At 47.8% G+C, this 16,860-nt stretch overlaps 7 protein-coding genes across 7 annotated transcripts; 4 read left to right on the plus strand and 3 right to left on the minus strand.

Moving 5' to 3' along the window:
• Positions 1-911: 911 nt before the first annotated feature.
• On the plus strand, positions 912-3,464 carry PDAT (phospholipid/diacylglycerol acyltransferase; the record flags this gene model as incomplete). The annotated part of the gene is given in 16 exon segments (XM_001877395.2): positions 912-1,004; positions 1,058-1,278; positions 1,334-1,480; positions 1,534-1,617; positions 1,776-1,830; positions 1,888-1,929; positions 2,047-2,119; positions 2,172-2,251; positions 2,303-2,488; positions 2,539-2,637; positions 2,676-2,686; positions 2,700-2,760; positions 2,813-2,823; positions 2,880-3,042; positions 3,095-3,223; positions 3,279-3,464. Coding segments are annotated over 16 exon segments (1,641 nt in total), but the record flags the coding sequence as incomplete, so codon positions are not given.
• Positions 3,465-3,479: 15 nt separating this feature from the next.
• LACBIDRAFT_313837 (uncharacterized protein) lies at positions 3,480-4,166 on the minus strand (the record flags this gene model as incomplete). The annotated part of the gene is made up of 3 exons (XM_001877772.1): positions 3,480-3,663; positions 3,717-3,916; positions 3,969-4,166. 3 exons carry the CDS (start codon positions 4,164-4,166, stop codon positions 3,480-3,482), a joined length of 582 nt encoding a protein of 193 aa, XP_001877807.1.
• A 640-nt stretch (positions 4,167-4,806) lies between these two features.
• LACBIDRAFT_247116 (uncharacterized protein) lies at positions 4,807-6,962 on the plus strand (the record flags this gene model as incomplete). Its single annotated transcript, XM_001877396.1, has 9 exons — positions 4,807-4,933; positions 5,175-5,248; positions 5,305-5,442; positions 5,530-5,740; positions 5,794-5,869; positions 5,915-6,111; positions 6,160-6,331; positions 6,364-6,476; positions 6,538-6,962. Coding segments are annotated over 9 exons (1,533 nt in total), but the record flags the coding sequence as incomplete, so codon positions are not given.
• A 278-nt stretch (positions 6,963-7,240) lies between these two features.
• LACBIDRAFT_189144 (aldo/keto reductase) lies at positions 7,241-9,591 on the plus strand (the record flags this gene model as incomplete). Its single annotated transcript, XM_001877397.1, has 10 exons — positions 7,241-7,305; positions 7,359-7,428; positions 7,487-7,510; positions 7,568-7,580; positions 7,637-7,715; positions 7,766-7,875; positions 7,928-8,011; positions 8,070-8,249; positions 8,300-8,457; positions 8,508-9,591. 10 exons carry the CDS (start codon positions 7,241-7,243, stop codon positions 8,673-8,675), a joined length of 951 nt encoding a protein of 316 aa, XP_001877432.1. The 3' UTR covers positions 8,676-9,591.
• On the minus strand, positions 9,539-11,885 carry LACBIDRAFT_313842 (uncharacterized protein; the record flags this gene model as incomplete). The annotated part of the gene is made up of 12 exons (XM_001877773.1): positions 9,539-9,562; positions 9,622-10,405; positions 10,453-10,520; positions 10,573-10,637; positions 10,694-10,820; positions 10,868-10,949; positions 10,998-11,062; positions 11,118-11,342; positions 11,396-11,463; positions 11,516-11,531; positions 11,592-11,740; positions 11,801-11,885. The coding sequence occupies 12 exons, from the start codon at positions 11,883-11,885 to the stop codon at positions 9,539-9,541; spliced, it is 1,758 nt and encodes a 585-aa protein (XP_001877808.1).
• Positions 11,886-12,140: 255 nt separating this feature from the next.
• TrpC (anthranilate synthase component II) lies at positions 12,141-14,817 on the plus strand (the record flags this gene model as incomplete). Its single annotated transcript, XM_001877398.1, has 3 exons — positions 12,141-12,484; positions 12,609-14,448; positions 14,506-14,817. The coding sequence occupies 3 exons, from the start codon at positions 12,141-12,143 to the stop codon at positions 14,815-14,817; spliced, it is 2,496 nt and encodes an 831-aa protein (XP_001877433.1).
• Positions 14,818-15,257: 440 nt separating this feature from the next.
• On the minus strand, positions 15,258-16,855 carry LACBIDRAFT_232153 (uncharacterized protein; the record flags this gene model as incomplete). Its single annotated transcript, XM_001877774.1, has 10 exons — positions 15,258-15,395; positions 15,452-15,655; positions 15,702-15,783; positions 15,836-15,915; positions 15,964-16,254; positions 16,308-16,340; positions 16,391-16,459; positions 16,509-16,539; positions 16,596-16,630; positions 16,688-16,855. The coding sequence occupies 10 exons, from the start codon at positions 16,853-16,855 to the stop codon at positions 15,258-15,260; spliced, it is 1,131 nt and encodes a 376-aa protein (XP_001877809.1).
• Between the last annotated feature and the right edge of the window lie 5 nt (positions 16,856-16,860).

The raw sequence follows: 16,860 nt of genomic DNA on the forward strand, positions 1-16,860 counted from the left end.
CCGAAGTCACTGAGGTGCCTCATAGAAGAGGAGTGGATCGCCGAGCTGTTGGTAAAGTATGTGTTGAACATTATCCATATTATTTGAGTCAGTAGAGATGTACGTACCTTCATCCCGCGTTGCGCCCTCAACTCCTTGATAGTGCTAATGCGTTGTATCGTACATGTGGTGGGTTGGTAATGGTTCCGACCCATGTATCTGAAATGTGCCATGCTATTGAGAAAAGACGGTCGGGGCAAGTTCAATTCTTCCTGGGTTACGAGAAGTCTCAGGTTGCTGGCAGGAGAACTTGTAAAGCGTCTCCTGCGTTGGGGGTTTTAGTCGTGCATTATGCTATCACGTCGGATGGTGGGGGTTTTGCTGGACAATCAGCTGATTGAAACAAGCGGTGTGACAGCATAGTTAGTATGTATAGGGACCGCCCCGGAATCCCACACTTACCTCTCCCTCATGGTCTTGACAAAGCGTACCAAGACCTGGCCAAATACCAAACCTGCTTCCAAGGAAGATGCAGAAACACGCCAGGAACGAACTGACATGACGAAGAGAGCTGGCGTCGACGGTAGAAAGGTGAAAAATGATTCATAAATCTACGTTAAATTCGGCCTTCACCAATAATTCAACAGTCGTTTTTTAGGAGAGGCAGTTTTTTATTTCCTTTCGGGATACTATGTACGTGGAGACAATCAATATACCTTTTTGTTCTGAATAAGTTTGAAGTAGGAGCCCTGCTCGGGTTCAATGCGTTCGTTGGGCCACAAGATTTACAAAAAATCCATGGTCAAATGTCTGTATTCATGAATGAATACGATATAAACCTTCCACAGCTTCCTGAATTCGATCTCTCTCGCTTGGAAGCAGAATGGACACGGCTATTGAGTAATATTCCAGAGTTTGGGAAATTCAGCAAAGACGGACGCGAATTTCAAGTCGGGGAGGCCATGAAAGCCAGAGGGTTAACTGCACAACATCCTGTTGTCATTATTCCAGGAATAGTGTCAACGGTTCGACTATTTAAAGCATTAGCGACTCTGAAACTGACGTCAACCACTATCAGGGTTTAGAGTCTTGGTCCACATCTCCTGATTACAGAGCGTTCTTCCGAGAAAAGTTATGGGGTGCTTTCAATATGCTTTCGCAAGTCACCTTCAACAAAGAAAAGTGGATTGCTGCTATGATGCTCGATCCATTGACAGGATTGGATCCGCCTGGCGCTAAAGTACGTGCGGCGGAAGGAATAGATGCGGCGAGCTCCTTCATACAAGGGTTTTGGATCTGGTAAGTTGCGAATCTCCATTAGTTCTGTTTCCCGTTTGAGATGCTTGTCGATTAGGTCGAAGGTCGTGGAGAACTTAGCCGTCGTTAATTACGACACAAACAACCTGTACTTAGCTCCTTACGATTGGAGGCTATCATACTATAACCTTGAAGTACGCGACGGTTATTTTTCAAGGCTCAAAAGCACGATTGAAGGACTCAAGTGCGTCGCTCTGCCCAAGTTTTCCAGGTTTACTAGAAAGGTATCCTCTTTAGAAAGCGACAGAATAAGAAGGTTGTAATCGCTGCGCACTCAATGGGATCAACTGTACGTCATCGCCACTTATACACTTATGAGACGTGGCATTCGAACTCGAAGATACTTGTGCTATTCAGGTTCTTTTGGTATGTTTTTGATTGTACTACACCTTGGTAATTAATGACAAGGATTGATTACAGTATTTGTGAGGCTAAATGTTTACCTGATCCTCATACGCTAACTTTGCTTGTCAATACAGCTTCAAATGGGTTGAATCTCCTCTTCATGGCAACGGAGGGATTGATTGGGTAGAGGTGATAACTATGCCTGATCCACCAGACAGCATTCTAACTTCGTTTAAATGATGACAGAATCACATTGAATCTTATATCTCGATAGCAGGTACCCATTTAGTGCGTGATTCCGCCAGGACTCTCCAGCGATCAGCTAATCTCGCTTGATTTCACAGGGAGTGGTACGTTCTCTTGCTCGTCGAGAATCCATATATGATTACGACTTTTACCATCAAGGCAAAAGCTATGTCTGCCTTCTTGTCCGGCGAAATGAAAGACACCGTGCAAATGAATCCGGCTGGAGCATATGGTTTGTGGTTTGAGGCTACCTAAACCTGCGGAACTTGATCCAGAGCTTTTAGTGCTTGAACGCTTCTTTTCGAGGAAGGAGCGACAGAGACTTTTCCGCAGTTGGGCGGGAAGTGCGAGCATGTGGCTCAAGGTGAGTGATCCAGTCATTCTATGGTCCTCTTTGAAACAAGACGTTCCATAGGGCGGGAATGCTGTATGGGGCAGCGCGTTGCATGCACCAGACGATGCTTGTAACAATACCCATACCCACGGAGAGCTAATTGCGTTTAGGTCTCTCTCACCGCAAAGCAACGGTGACACCACGAGAAACATGACGGCAGAGGAGGCAGGACTGTGGATTTTGCAACATACCCCAACAGCTTTTCAAGTTTGCCGCTTTCCATGACATTGTTCGAACTACTCATGTTAAATTGACAGAAAATGCTGGAGACGAACTATTCGTATGGCATCGAACGGGACGAGGAGCAACTCAGTCGCAATGACCTCGATCACCGAAAGTGGACGAACCCACTTGAAGTCAGGCACGTTTTTCCTGCAACCACCTTTACATTCAGCGGTTCCAATTGTTGATGATGTAGGCTCCCTCGTGCCCCTTCTATGAAGATATATTGCGTGTATGGTCATGGCAAGGAAACTGAGGTATCCATTGGCGATCTCTTTCATTACTGGAGACTGAAGATTATCATTATAGCGCTCCTACTGGTCAGCACTGATAAATCATCACTTTGACCTGCGATGAATCCCTTGCATCGCCGTAGGTACGTCCAGGGAAAAGACAGTGAAGCTGCGGATGCTGTCGACACAGAATGTACCGATCCCCACTCTTCTGAATGTGGAGTCCTCAGCCAACACCTGGGACCTCCTTCATTGCGGGAAAGCTGGATCGATTCTGATTATACCAACAACTCTGCTTTTCCCAAAGTAGGGCTTTCCCCCATATTCGAGAAATAGTTCTTTGATGCCGCCCTCCCAGCTCTTGAACGGGGTGAAAATGGGAGAAGGAGATGGAACAGTCAGCCTGGTGAGTTTGGGAGCAATGTGCGTGGAGGGGTGGAAGAGACCGAGATGGAATCCGGCCGGTATCAAGATCACGACAGTAGAGGTACGGGAATTTACTTTCTTGCTGTGGTCTTGAGTGTTTGATGGCGTTTGTGAAGCTGCCACATCGCCCGACTGTAACTATGCCACGAGGGGGCGCAAATACCAGTGACCATGTCGACATCCTTGGGTCGACTGGGCTGAATGAGGTCATCCTCAAAGTAGCGACCGGGGTTGGCCACGAGGTTACCGATAATTATGTTTCCGACATTCAGAGATATGCACAGAGGATCCAGTGGGACTGAAGGGTATCACGACTGTCACGTCTCTACATCCTGTCTTTTCGGCGACATTTCAGTGGGGTTCGAGGGAAATACGGTATCAAAGCTTTGTTCCATTTTTTCGACTGTCGTGAGATAATAATTCATCAACTCAAGAAGCTCCTCCCAATGGGGTACCTCGGGCTCCATGTTTTCCGACTGGAAGACTTTTCGCATAAATGGGCTGGAAGGCGACAAAAAATAAGCAGGAGGATGATGGGTGGTTGAAATAGTTACCGATTAGCTTCCTGGTAATCACCCGCACCCAAGCCAATGGCCCATTTTTGAGCAACATCATGCATGATTCTGATGTCTTCGTCGGACATCTCAAAGTGAAACCGGAGCACAGAAAAGGGTTCTGACTTGACTTGGAAATACTCATTCCAACGAACCCAGAATTGGGTCATGGAAGAATTATTCCATAATTTATGCAGGTCCTGGTTTCGAAGAAATTTACAGTTGTTCAACGGGATTAGATCGACGACTCACTATGAGACAGCACCTTGAGATTATGACCATAAACACCTCCCTAAGACCCGTCTGCACGCGCAGAATATTAGTGAAGAGCTTTTCTTCTTCCATTCGTAAAGTTAGAACATCGGGATCGAGGTGGGTGTTGTAGAAAACGTTCCAGGTCAGGGTGTCGGACACTCTCTTTGTATAATCGAGACGATACCACTCTATCATTGCAAGTAGGTCAAGGAAGGCTTTCATGTCATAAATAGAAAAAGTTTTTGGAGATAGAACGTCGCGAACTGCATTGATGATTTCGCTCAAGGGAGGTGGAGGTTGTTGTGCCATAACATGTCACAATCGCGAACAGTCACACCTGAGTCACACACCTGTATGTAAAATAAACTCACGCTCTTGACACAATCTGTCCACCCAACGCCTATCATTGTTATCCACATGGGCTCACATGGTTGTGCAAGGTTCTCCGAGGAATATTCGTTTCAGAAACTGCGTGTTATAACCTCCCGTTTCTTGGACTCAAGTTTAGAGTCCTCGGAGATGTTCGATGGAGAGCTTCTTGGACATGCTTTCTCGATCGGGCAATCCGACTTCCTCTCCTAGCTCACGAGATGTGGAACCGATGGTCGCGTCTGTTTTTCCATCATGAACATAAAAATAACGCATACAGTCTGACTACTCATGTCTGAGAACTTTTCGGTCCAGAACTATAAAGGCCCCGGCTTTGCTGCCCTTTCTTTCCATCCCCGTTCATCTTTTCTCTCATGTCCCACCCATCTTCGTTGCCTCCAAACGTACGTTTGACTTCCCTCAGATTCTTCTTCTGTTCTTCACCTCTACAGACCAGTATACCCAAGTTCTCATTATTGGAGGGGGTCCTGCTGGCTCGTATGCAGCAGCCGCACTCGCAAGAGAAGGCATCGATGTTACCGTCTTGGAAGCTTCCAAGTTTCCTCGGTCAGAACTTCCCCTTCCTGGGGGCTGTCGCGCTTGCTAATGGCACAACAGATATCACATTGGCGAAAGCTTGATTCCTTCTGTTCGCCACTATCTTCGCTTTATTGGGGCAGAAGACATCATGGTCAAGCATGGTTTCGTTCAGAAAGTAAGCGACTATCACAGTAAAGTCTACAAGTTAATAACCTAGTTTGACATAGCCAGGGGCAGCTATAAAATTCAATCAGTGTAAACGCGAAGGCTGTGAGTAGACATGTTGTACACAAGCTCACTTTGGTACCAACCATACTTTAGACACAGATTTCATCGCTATGGGACACAATAACTACGCATGGAACGTTGTGAGGACACCTTTTGAACAGATGTATAACATTTCATAACATCTCTTGCGTTGTAGGTCCGTTCCGAATTTGACCAGATGCTGCTAAACCATGCTCGCTCCACCGGGGCGTCCGTCTACGAAAAAACCAAAGTTGAAGCAATTACTTTCTGTCCTTCTGACCCCAAACGACCCATTTCTGTGGAGTGGTCACACGTACCTCCCCCTCCCCCTCCCTCACCTCCTGCTTCTCCGATTCACTCGGCTTTTTCACGTTTTGCATCTAGTCCACGAGTTGAAGAGGCGGCAGAGGTTCCGGTCCGTGGCACGACAACATTTACCCATTTAATTGATGCAACTGGTCGGGCTGGACTTATGTCCACGAAATATCTGAAAAACAGACATTTTAACGCATCTCTGAAAAATATCGCCGTCTGGGGCTATTGGAGAGATGTGGGGGGCTATGGCTTGGGTTCAAAGCGGCAAGGTTCACCTTGGTTTGAGGCGCTCACTGGTCTGTTCTTCGTCACGCTTCCATATAATGGCTATTGACTTTGCGCCGTTTAGACGCTTCGGGTTGGGCCTGGTTTATTCCCCTTCATAATGGAACTACCTCAATTGGCATAGTGATGAACGAGAAGATGTACCATTCAAAAATCCAGTTATCTACCCCATCACTGTTTGCAAGTTTTGCCACACCAGGTGCCTCCGACTCTGCCATGGTGTTACGTTATCTTTCCAACCTGTCGTTGGCTCCCGGAGTCGTACTTTTGATTAGCTCCACTGGCATTTTGAACGAGGGAAGTGTGAGGAGCGCCAGCGACTTCAGCTATTCCGCACCAATTTATGCTGGAAAAGGGTTTCGAATCGTCGGGGACGCGGGAGGTGAGCCTTGATCGCCTCCATGAGGATTGTATAATTTACCCTCAAAAGCTTTCATCGACCCATTTTTTTCAAGCGGGGTTCACCTGGCGATGACGTCAGCTCTTTCGGCCGCAGCGACGATCTGTGCTTCTCTTCGAGGCCATTGCTCAGAAGTAGAAGCTGCACAATGGCATACACAACGTGTGTCAACAAGTTACACGAGGCAGGCTTCCAGTATGCCGTGCAATACCTTTTCGCTGATAACATGTATAGATTTCAGATGGTCGTTCTCAGCGCCTATAAGCAAATCCGTTCCCAAACCATAGACATTCTCTCAGACATAAACGAGGACAATTACGACCGAGCATTTTCCTTTCTTCGCCCTGGTTAGTTGTCTTTTTTGATTCGAGGCCGACGTTTGATGCCATAATAACCACTTCTTATCAGTTATTCAGGGAGCTTCTGATATGGGCGCCCGCCTTTCCGAAACAGAACTCCAGAAGTCGCTCGACTTTTGTGTCAATTTGTTCAATCCAACCACCCCTGAGCAACATAACCGTGTTTACCGCCGCGGAGACATTGGGAAAGAACTATTGGATGTCGCGTCCCCTTTGGTGGATCCAGCTGTTTTCGAAACAACTCTCAATGTTGAAACCTCTTTCGCGTCTCCGTCAAACTTTGACTCCTCTGATGACTCGGAAACATCTTCGGATGTCGAGAAGGACTCAGAAACTCGGATGGTTCTGAACAAGATCAACGCCAGGCGCGTCGTGCACTCTGAGTACGCAATCAACAATCTGGAACAAGAACCTTTACAAGGTTACGTGGTTACCCTGGAAAAAGGGAAACTGGGGCTCTCCAGGGCGGTCTGAATATTTTTACGCTGTGATTTTGGACCCAACTTTCTCTCCATCCCAATCAGAATCTCGTGCATCCTCGCTTGTATCCACCCCACGACAGCTCTTCCTGTATTTTACTGCTACCCCATTCTCCTGTATCTGCGCATATCGATAGATCTGTATTAGTACGATTTGGATAACTGTAGCCTTTGAAATGACGTCGGGAAAAAAACGGGCCGTCGAGATCGGCCCGAATGCCATGTTCCTTCATACCTTAAAGCGCCCATTCGGATATCAAGATATCCAGCCCCATGTCGTCTCTTACTCCTGACTTCACCCTCAACAATGGCACCACGATCCCTGCAATTGGCATGGGGTAAGACCCTAGTAGAACGAAGTGTTCCAAGGATTCACCCTCATCTTTTTTAGTTGCTGGATGGGTAGTGTTACAGCAGGAGATGGAAACCGCGTTGTTGAAATGTGTGCGAAGGCGCTCAGAGTAAGTAGCTAGTGTGCAAATTTACCCCTTCATGTTATTGATTTCCTTGCGTTGGTAGAATGGCTATCGACACTTTGACACTGTGAATTTCAATAGGCGTCATTGTGGTCTCCTATGCTTACACTTGCATCTTTCATAGGCAGCAGGATATGGTACGCCGAGTATCTGAATTATGTGGGAAAGGTATTTGATCAGTGGTTTGTCGCAGGCAACGAGAAAATGGTCGGTGATGCCATTAAAGCATCTGGGATACCCAGGAAGAGCCTATATATCACAACCAAATTGGCGTAAGTCGCGTTTGAGTAATGATAAAATTATCCTGACGGACTCTGAATAGAAACCCTGATCACCACCGCGTACGCGAAGCGTTCGAGGATTCTCTGCGAGACCTTGACTGCGAATATATTGATTTATACCTCCTTCATTGGCCTCAAGCTCAAGCCCCAAGTAAGTCATTGCGCACGACTTGCTTAATAGCGCTGGAATTCAATGTGTGCAGCGGGAAACGCCCATGTTTTAGGGCCTGACGAACACCCTACTTTCATTGAGACATGGAAGGAGATGGAGAAGCTGCTCGAAACAGGTATTATTTGATCCTGGAAATAACCATCAAGCTGTATGACTTAACTGTCGTGTTGAAGGGAAAGTGAAGACGTTGGGGGTGTCCAACTTTTCTTGTAAAACTCTCGAGGCACTCCTCCCGCACTGTCAAATCGTGCCAGCTGTGAATCAAGTCGAGATGCACCCTTATCTCCCTCAGAACGACGTCAAGGCGCTGTGTGAGGAAAAGGGCATCCTTCTGACGGCGTATTCTCCTCTGGGTATGGATTCTAGATGTGCCAGCTCAGAATGAACTGATAGTATTATCCAGGTCGATCGGCCACTTTGTTCGAGGACCCCACCATACAAAAAATTGCAGAAAAAGGCAAGGTTACACCAGCCCAAGTAGTTCTTGCTTGGGGTGTCCAACGTGGAACAGCGGTTGTCCCAAAGAGCGAGGATGACGGGAGAATGACAGCGAATTTAAATGTGTGGTGATTTCAACTGCCCTTGCCAAAGTTGCTAACACCTTTCATTAGTTAATTAAGCTCACTGACGAGGACATGGAGGAAATCAATGCAATCCATTTACAAGAGGGAAAGCACAGGTCACTATTGAAATATCACACCCCTGAAGGAACTGTTATGGGTTGGACGTATGAGCAACTTGGTTGGAATATGCTTACAGGTGGTATCGTGTGCTCTTGAAATAGATACACTGGAGTACAAGAATTCTGCGATGAATAAGAATATTAAGAATCGTAGTCAAGAGGTGAATAAGTCGTCATGAGTATCGTGATGTCATTATCTGTCGTGGCTGGCATTATTCAAGTTACGGAGGTGGGAGGTCTCGAGCACAAGTGTTAGTGTTATGTCTGTGGAGGTGTTCGCGTTCTCATAGTGGTGGCGGGATATATATATCGTGCCGCATCTCATGGTCAGTGTGGGTATGTCGAGGCAGATGCGGCTGGGATGTAGACGTGGGTCGATCGCACGATGTAACTTGATCCAAACTTCGGTGACGCGACTGACGCGCTGCGGCGTATGTTACGTCGGCTGCTGGCGACGTGGTGACGCTGTTCCTTGGTGTATTCTTCATCACCAAAAATGGTGGAGATGGCAATCGTGGGGGTATTGGTCTGTGGTGACTTGATTCAAGTGGACGACGGTATACAACATGATCCTTCTCCGGCGGTATTGGAGGGTTATCGGTGCTTGCGACATCGACACCCAGCCGATCAGACGGTGCATCCAAGAGGTGGATAACATCGTCAGGCCCAACCAATCTTCTATCCCTCATGACGCCAATTTCATCCGAAGAAAGAATGCCAATTGTCGAGTTAATAGAGTGACTGTTAAGTGTCCTTTTCGAAGAACTGATGCCTCTTGTAGATGAAGATAGAAAAGAATGGGCACTATCGGTTTCGCGGTCGCGGAGGGATCCATTATCAGACTGAGGGAATATTCGAGCAAGGATGCTATCAGAGCGGTGGTTGGGGGAGGGGGTCACTGGTACGCTAGCTACCCGATGAGTCTCCCTGTGATTGGGAGCTGACCCGCCGTTGGGCAACTCAGAGAAATGTCCACTCTGATTCCTGGGGTACTGCGAGCGCCTATGATTATGATAGGCGGAGAGAGGGGCTAAAATATCGGCCTCTGCTCTGTGATCACTAGCATGTCGCTCAGAGTCCATGCCACAGGTCGGCATGTCAGCATGATCCTGTAAAAGACGCTGATGTGCTTCCTCCCAGCGTGAGTGTGAGGTGCGCCTAAGTCTTCTTTGGGCATGGGGAGCCGGCTGGTCTGTTTCCTCGTGTCCAGTCTGAGAAATGCGATCGTAGACAGTGCGCCACCACGAGCGTTTATTTCGTTGATGTCGAGGATTGTCATGACTCGAGCCGACATTGAGCGGGGTTGGCTCATCATGGCTAGGACGCAAGCCCACCCCACGTCTCCCGAGTTCCCTTTCTATCTGCGCTGCTAAGCCTTCACTCCGTTCTCGCCGCAGGTAGCCAAGCCCATAGCCGTAATCATCACCTGTCCCGAGCCATTGTCTTTCCCCTCCTACTTCTATTTGGACTTCCTGGTCGACCTCGACTGTCACAGCCGGATGAGTAGCTAATTTCTCCCCGAGGTTGTGTGAGCCTTTGGAGTTTTTTTCCTGTCCAGCGTAGGCCAGACGTGACCGCCCAAAAGCTTCCTCATAGTGAGCAGCTCGTCGCACCCCAAAGTCCGGTGAGGGTTCCTTCCCTCTAACTTTGTCCAACAAATAGATACAGCCAACCCAAATTTCCCGGAATGTCTCACGAAAGTCCAGAACATGAGCAAGTGAACGAAGTCGGGATGTTCGCACAGGGGCCGCACCAACGAACTTCGAGTCTTGCTTAGGTCGATATTCCTTGTAGGTAAATGCTTTTATATGAACAAAAGCAAATATCCTACGTAGACTCAGTGGCAGAACGCTGGATTTTGGTAGGCATCTTACATCATCTCAAAGGTTTCCAAAAGGGCGCCGATGCCGATGTTTATGTCCTCCGCTGTCATGTATGTAGTCTGCGAATAATTAGTGGCTGGAACTAACGTCTACAACCGTATTATTACGTACGTCCTTCACCACCCCGAACATGCTGAGTACGGAGAGAAAGGTCGCTTGCCAGAAGGTGAGAAAAACTGAAGAGATTTATTAGGACGTCCCTCGGACAAAGTACCTATTGAAATTGACTTACCCACGGCTTTGACAGAAAACAACTTGAGCAAAGGACGATGGCGTTCAACGTCCTTAGCTATACATAGATAGAGTTGAATCAAACAATACATGGCCACGGTGACAGACAAGGAGATGATGACGACGATCTACAGGCATTGGTTAGATGAATATTATTTTCCACAGGGGCACGAACATAGACATGTCCCCACCCTGGACCCCAGGATGACTCGCAATACAGCCCATTGTAATCCAGAATGACAGCGGCCAAAGTGGTACTGCGAATTCGGTGAATAACAGGCTTCAAAAGCAAGTTGGCAGCTCACATTGGCCTAACAACGCAGTACTGTAGAATTCCCCATTTCATTAGCTGTAAAAAATATAGTCCGTCCTGAAATGACATAGTGAGATACCCTGAGACGATAAAAAGAAATAATAATCTCTACCGATGGTTTCCATTTGATAAATTTGAGAGGAAAAGCCCACCGTTTCATAGCCTCTCCCTTCTGTCTCGCAACCCTATCAGCATCGCGAGAAAGTCCGACTTTCAGGAGAACCAACTTCTGTTCCTCGACATCAGGTGATACATAATTGAGGAGCAAGTAGAAAAAGGCAGTGAGAACAATGGCTTCATAAGCATCTCGAACGAGAATCAGAGGTGTTGAGTGATCCTACATCCACACCATTAGGATATTTTAGTAGAAGTAGAAGCCGTACAACCCACCCAGAAGAGGTAGGAGGCAAAGCTGATGAGAGCATATATTGGCACAAGAAATAGAAGCCGTATGATGTCTGAAAGGATGAGAGTTAATGAGTAGAAGAACTTGAATGGCGGCGAACTTGCACCGTTGTTCCCTTTTCTAAAGTTATAATTGATGAATAAGACAGGGGTCCTAGAATGCCATGTCCAGAGATCTTACATTCGTATACCACTGCAAATGTTTGTTGATGAGCCAAAATGAGACCACCGTAGCGACCGTAGCAAATCCACCTGCGACAATCCAGCCAACCTGATAATGATGAGTCCAGGTAGGGTTTAGGGAGGACCGGGGGATAAATACATGGTGGGCTTGCGAATGAGGATATCAGTCCCAAAGGTATTCTCCAAAAAGAAGCTCTAGCACCATACCCTGGAAGACCGCATCGCCATTCTGGAAGAGAGCTGGGGGAGTCTGGGCATCGTGCTTGAAGCAGGTTATGTTTGAAGACACCATCGCTCCGAAGTCGGTTATCGTGAAATCGTTAAATGGGTACTATCGCTTGGGCTTTGTGCTGCATCCCAGGCCGTCGGTGATAGCAAGCTGATGAGAGAATGTCTCTGCCACTGTCGTCACTGGAGGAGTGCAGTGAGCATGGCGGAGGCCAAGAAGAGGCCCTGAGCTTGGCTGATTTGCCAAATAGGGAATTTAGGATTTCGACCAGTTATCCCCCGTTCCCCCATCAACTCTGATAAGCTCTTACGTCGTACGATGGCCAGCAAAGATCTATTGCACGATGATTTATTGCCCCCTTCCCTTTCTGCGCAACTCGATGTGCTTTTGATTGACAATTTTGACTCCTTCACTTGGAATCTATATCAGCAACTTTCTCTTCAAGGTGCAGATGTCACCGTCATTCGGAATGATGCTATCCATCCATCCATGCTTCCGAAATTGAGGATAAATTTCCTGATCATTTCACCTGGACCTGGCCACCCTCAGACGGATTCCGGAATCTCAAAGGCTGCGATCGAGTACTTCCAAGGCAAAGTACCCATTCTCGGCGTGTGTATGGGACTAGAGTGCTTGGTTGATCTCTATAGAGGACAAATAGCGTGCGTACCGTGATTTTATGATTCGGTTCAGCAGAGTGGGGAAGGCACCTACAAACAATGTTTACTATGCCATGCTGATGTCGTCCTCAGAGTCTTCGGGGCGTTGCTGACCTTTGCGCAACAGTTACGCAGGCGAAATCATGCACGGAAAAGTCAGCCGAATAAGACACGATAACCGAGGTTGCTTCAGAGGTATCCCTCAAGGAATAAAATCAATCCGATACCACTCACTCAGTGCTGCCCATGCGTCACTCCCACCCGAACTTGCAATCACTTCTGCCACGGAAGAGTCCGGTGTTATTATGGGCGTTAGGCACCGAAAATATACGCTAGAAGCGGTTCAATATCATCCGGAGAGTATCCTCAGCGAAGGCGGTGATGATCTCATCCGCAATTTTCTAGCCCTTCGTGGTGGGTTGTGGGAAGAAAATCCAGAAGCTCGGGTCCTCGATAGCTCCCTTCCACCATTTCCTTTTGAGGCGCTCCCGCAAGAGGTACTTTCTAAACCAGGCGCGACTAAAAGTATACCCTCGATCCTCGAAAAAATCTACGCCCAGCGATTGGCAGACGTCTCTCAAGCAGAATCTACACCAGGGACAACGTTAACAGATCTAAAGACTCTTTTGTCCCTCAACATTGCCCCTCCCTTGATTCCGTTCGTCTCTCATATTAAAGACACACCTGACCGTCCTGCCTTGTTCGCTGAAATCAAGCGTGCATCGCCATCCAAGGGCCCGATCTCGATTACCACATCTCCTGCTGCACAAGCTCTTACCTACGCCCTTTCAGGGGCACAAACCATCTCAGTCCTCACAGAACCTAAATGGTTCCTTGGTTCACTTCAGGACATGCTTCACGTCCGCTTGAGCGTGGCCCATCTCCCAAACCGCCCTGCAATTCTACGCAAGGATTTCATCCTGAGTCGTTATCAGATCGTGGAGTCCCGCTTATGGGGCGCAGACACTATCTTGTTGATTGTGAGCATGCTTTCGGAGGCGTTACTACGTGATCTCTACAAGTACAGCCTGGAGTTAGGCATGGAGCCTTTGGTTGAAGTTAACAACGCCAAGGAGATGGAGCTCGCGTTATCCTTACCGGCTAAGGTAATCGGCGTCAACAATCGGAATTTACATGATTTCCAGGTAGACATGGGAACGACGAGCAGGTTAAGCGATATGGTGAAGGGCAAAGACGTTGTTTTGTGTGCTTTGAGCGGGATAGCAACTTCAGAAGACGTGAAACGTTACCAATCAGACGGAGTTGGGGCCATCCTCGTCGGAGAGAGCTTGATGCGAGCAAAGGACACTGAGGCTTTCATTCACAAGTTACTTTCGATCCCAGAACCCACGTCTCTCTCACCGAAATGGCGCTCCCGGTCGCCTCTTGTAAAAATTTGTGGCATACGATCAAAGGAGGAGGCCTTGGCGGTAGCGGCTGCCGGGGCGGACATTCTTGGTCTAATGTTCGTTGAGAAGTCAAAAAGACATATCGATTTAGAAACGGCCAAAGAGATTTCACGAGCCATTCGCGAACTGGGATTCACACAGCCGTCCCCACCCTCCCAGACTGACGAACAATATGAAGTTCCTAATGCCCCCTGGTTTACCACACATGCTACACGTCTCTCAAACACTATATCGCGCCCTCTCTTGGTGGGTGTTTTCCAAAACGCGACACTTTCCACAATTTTGCGTGCAGTCTCGCTAGCACAGCTTGACATGGTTCAACTTCATGGTGCTGAGCCAATAGACTGGGTGCATCATATCCCCGTACCGGTTATCCGCGTCTTCCACATTGGAGAGAACGGCACTGGGGCGGAAGGAATCACCCGCGGGGGTAAGCATAAATTTATCTTACTTGACAGCTTGAGAGAGGATGGTATGAGCGGAGGGACCGGAAAAATTATGGATCTGGAATCTGCGAAAACAATCGTGGATAGTGGTGAAATTTTGACCAGTGGTCGAGTTTCGAACAACAAAGAGAAGCAAACTGAACAGAAGGAGGCTGTCGAAGGCGCTCAGGACCTCCCCGAGAAGGAGACGACTCCAGCAGTCGTTTCTGCCAGCGAAGCCGTATCTGAGCCTCAAAATAAAGCTATAACCTCTCCCGCTAAATATCCCCTTCCAATCATCCTCGCCGGTGGCTTAACACCAGAGAACGTCGCGTCAGTCATCGCTCAGGTGAATCCCTGGGCGGTAGATGTCAGCGGCGGTGTGGAGAACAACGAGGGAACCGGGAAGGATCTGGCCAAAGTGCAGGACTTCATAGTCAATGCGAAGGGGTTGGTTTCTTCCGAGCAGGAATTGGAAGAAGATGCCGACGAGTTACATTAGCAAGCTGCTCGTTGCGAAACAATGTATCACACAATCTCGCTGTCGAAAATTTATATTCTATACGTCACAAAATTGCATACAGGAGGTATCACTATATAATTACATTTCCCTTGTATCCAATACAATCAAGTTCACAAATATACCGCACACAAAAGCTGGTCAAATCAGTTCAGATCTAGGCATAAAATGGGCATTTCATCTCCTCTGATTCCCAAGATGAGTGGAGGCAAGCTCTCGCTCCAGCTCTTCGCTGGGATCATCCATGATCGGGCTGGGTGGCCGCGCTCCACCGTGACTCTGGGTCGCGGTATAAGAGGAAGTTGCACCGTGATGAGGACCGTGTTCCTGCACGGGAGAGCTGAGAATCTCATCACGCGATGGTATAGGGAGACTAAAGACCATCAGCACCCAGCTACCGAACCAACAAGGAAAGTGTGTTTTTACCTGTCTTGACGGCGAATCTGACCCGCAGCCCTGGCCTGCGCGCGCACTTCTGCTCGGAATGAGTTGACTTCTTCGATAATTAGCTTCTTCATCCCATCAATGCTGTCTTCCTCTTCGAATCCGAAGTCGAATTTCTGAACGAGTTCTTGTTAGTAAATGCCGGAACCGAGTAGTACACAGCACCACTTACAGTGTCGCATACAGGTTCATCGGCGGGATCATGCCAGACTTGTAGATATGGATGATTTAAGGCTTGCTCGCAGCTAATGCGCTTAGCGGGGTCAAAGCAAAGCATCTGGGAAAGGAGATCGATAGCAAGAGGATTTGCATGAGGGAAAAGGGTTGAGAAAGGAACACGGGGTTTAATTGGCAGAGACCTGATGTAGTCTTGGGCCTAAGAGGCATTAACATCGGAATCAACAATCAGTTAATAGACAAACCCGAGGTGATCCAACACGGCGGAGAGTATCTTCAGATGGAGTGCCCAAATAATGAAGAATCTGATTCAACTGGTCAACGTAGCTACAACGAATTCAGCACCCAGTTGGTCTTCGTCAAAAAAAAAAAAACATACTCTCTACCCTTATAGATGGGCTTTCCACCAAGCAGTTCAGCTAGGATGCATCCAACAGACCAAACATCGATGGCGGTAGACTAGCCAAATGGTTAGATCTTCAGCGGAGGTATGCTGATCGTACTCACGTAGTTTGCGAAGCTCAGCATGATTTCGGGCGCACGGTACCAACGGGTGGCAACGTATTCCGTCATGAAACCTTGATTTCCGGCTGCCTTGGAAGTTCCCCCGCCAGGAGTATAGCCACGAGCCAAACCAAAGTCACATATTTTAAGCTCGCAATCAGCATTTACAAGAAGATTCCCTGGTTTGAGATCGCGATGGAGTACATTTGCTGAGTGAATATACTTGAGGCCGCAAAGAGTTTGATACAAAAAGGATTGGAAGTGAGCGTCGGTCAGCGGTTGGCCTGATCGAATCTATCCTATAAGGTCAATATTCTACTCCAGAGGTCAAAACCGGAAGTATTCACGATTGCGTGGAGGTCAGCTTCCATCAGTTCCTCCTGAAAAACAGGGTTTGATATTGGAGAGGAAAAATCGAGGATGGACCAACGTAGAGATAAACCTCATCAAAGTTCCCGTTTGGTTGAAATACAATATCCATGTCGTAAAGGCATGTAATCTGCCTGAGAATCAGATAACCACCATTGTTGTACGAAAATATCACAGACGTTTTTGTGACCCCGGAAGTGGTGCAATAACCTAGAGCAGTAGATCGCGTCAGACAAGCTGCGACGGAGCATATAAATTCAACGAACCTGATCTCTCTTAGGCAGCGCTTAGTCAAGATGCGCTATCGACTAGCAAATCAGAGGATCCGTGAGTTGATAAAATTGTGTCAGATACAGACCTTGGTGTTGATGTTTGTGATCTTCTTGATAGCGCACCCTTCGCCTGAGCGTCGATGTCTAGCGGAGACGACGCAGCCATATGCACCTTGGCCCAGCTCCTTGACGAACTGGTACTCTGCATCGACAACGAATGTAGAGTTGAGCGCGGTAAAACTATGTCGTTGCATGATGA

The sequence above is a fragment of the Laccaria bicolor genome, genomic scaffold, assembly GCF_000143565.1.
Source record: "Laccaria bicolor S238N-H82 LACBIscaffold_5 genomic scaffold, whole genome shotgun sequence".
In the NCBI taxonomy this organism is placed as follows: Eukaryota; Fungi; Basidiomycota; class Agaricomycetes; order Agaricales; family Hydnangiaceae; genus Laccaria; species Laccaria bicolor.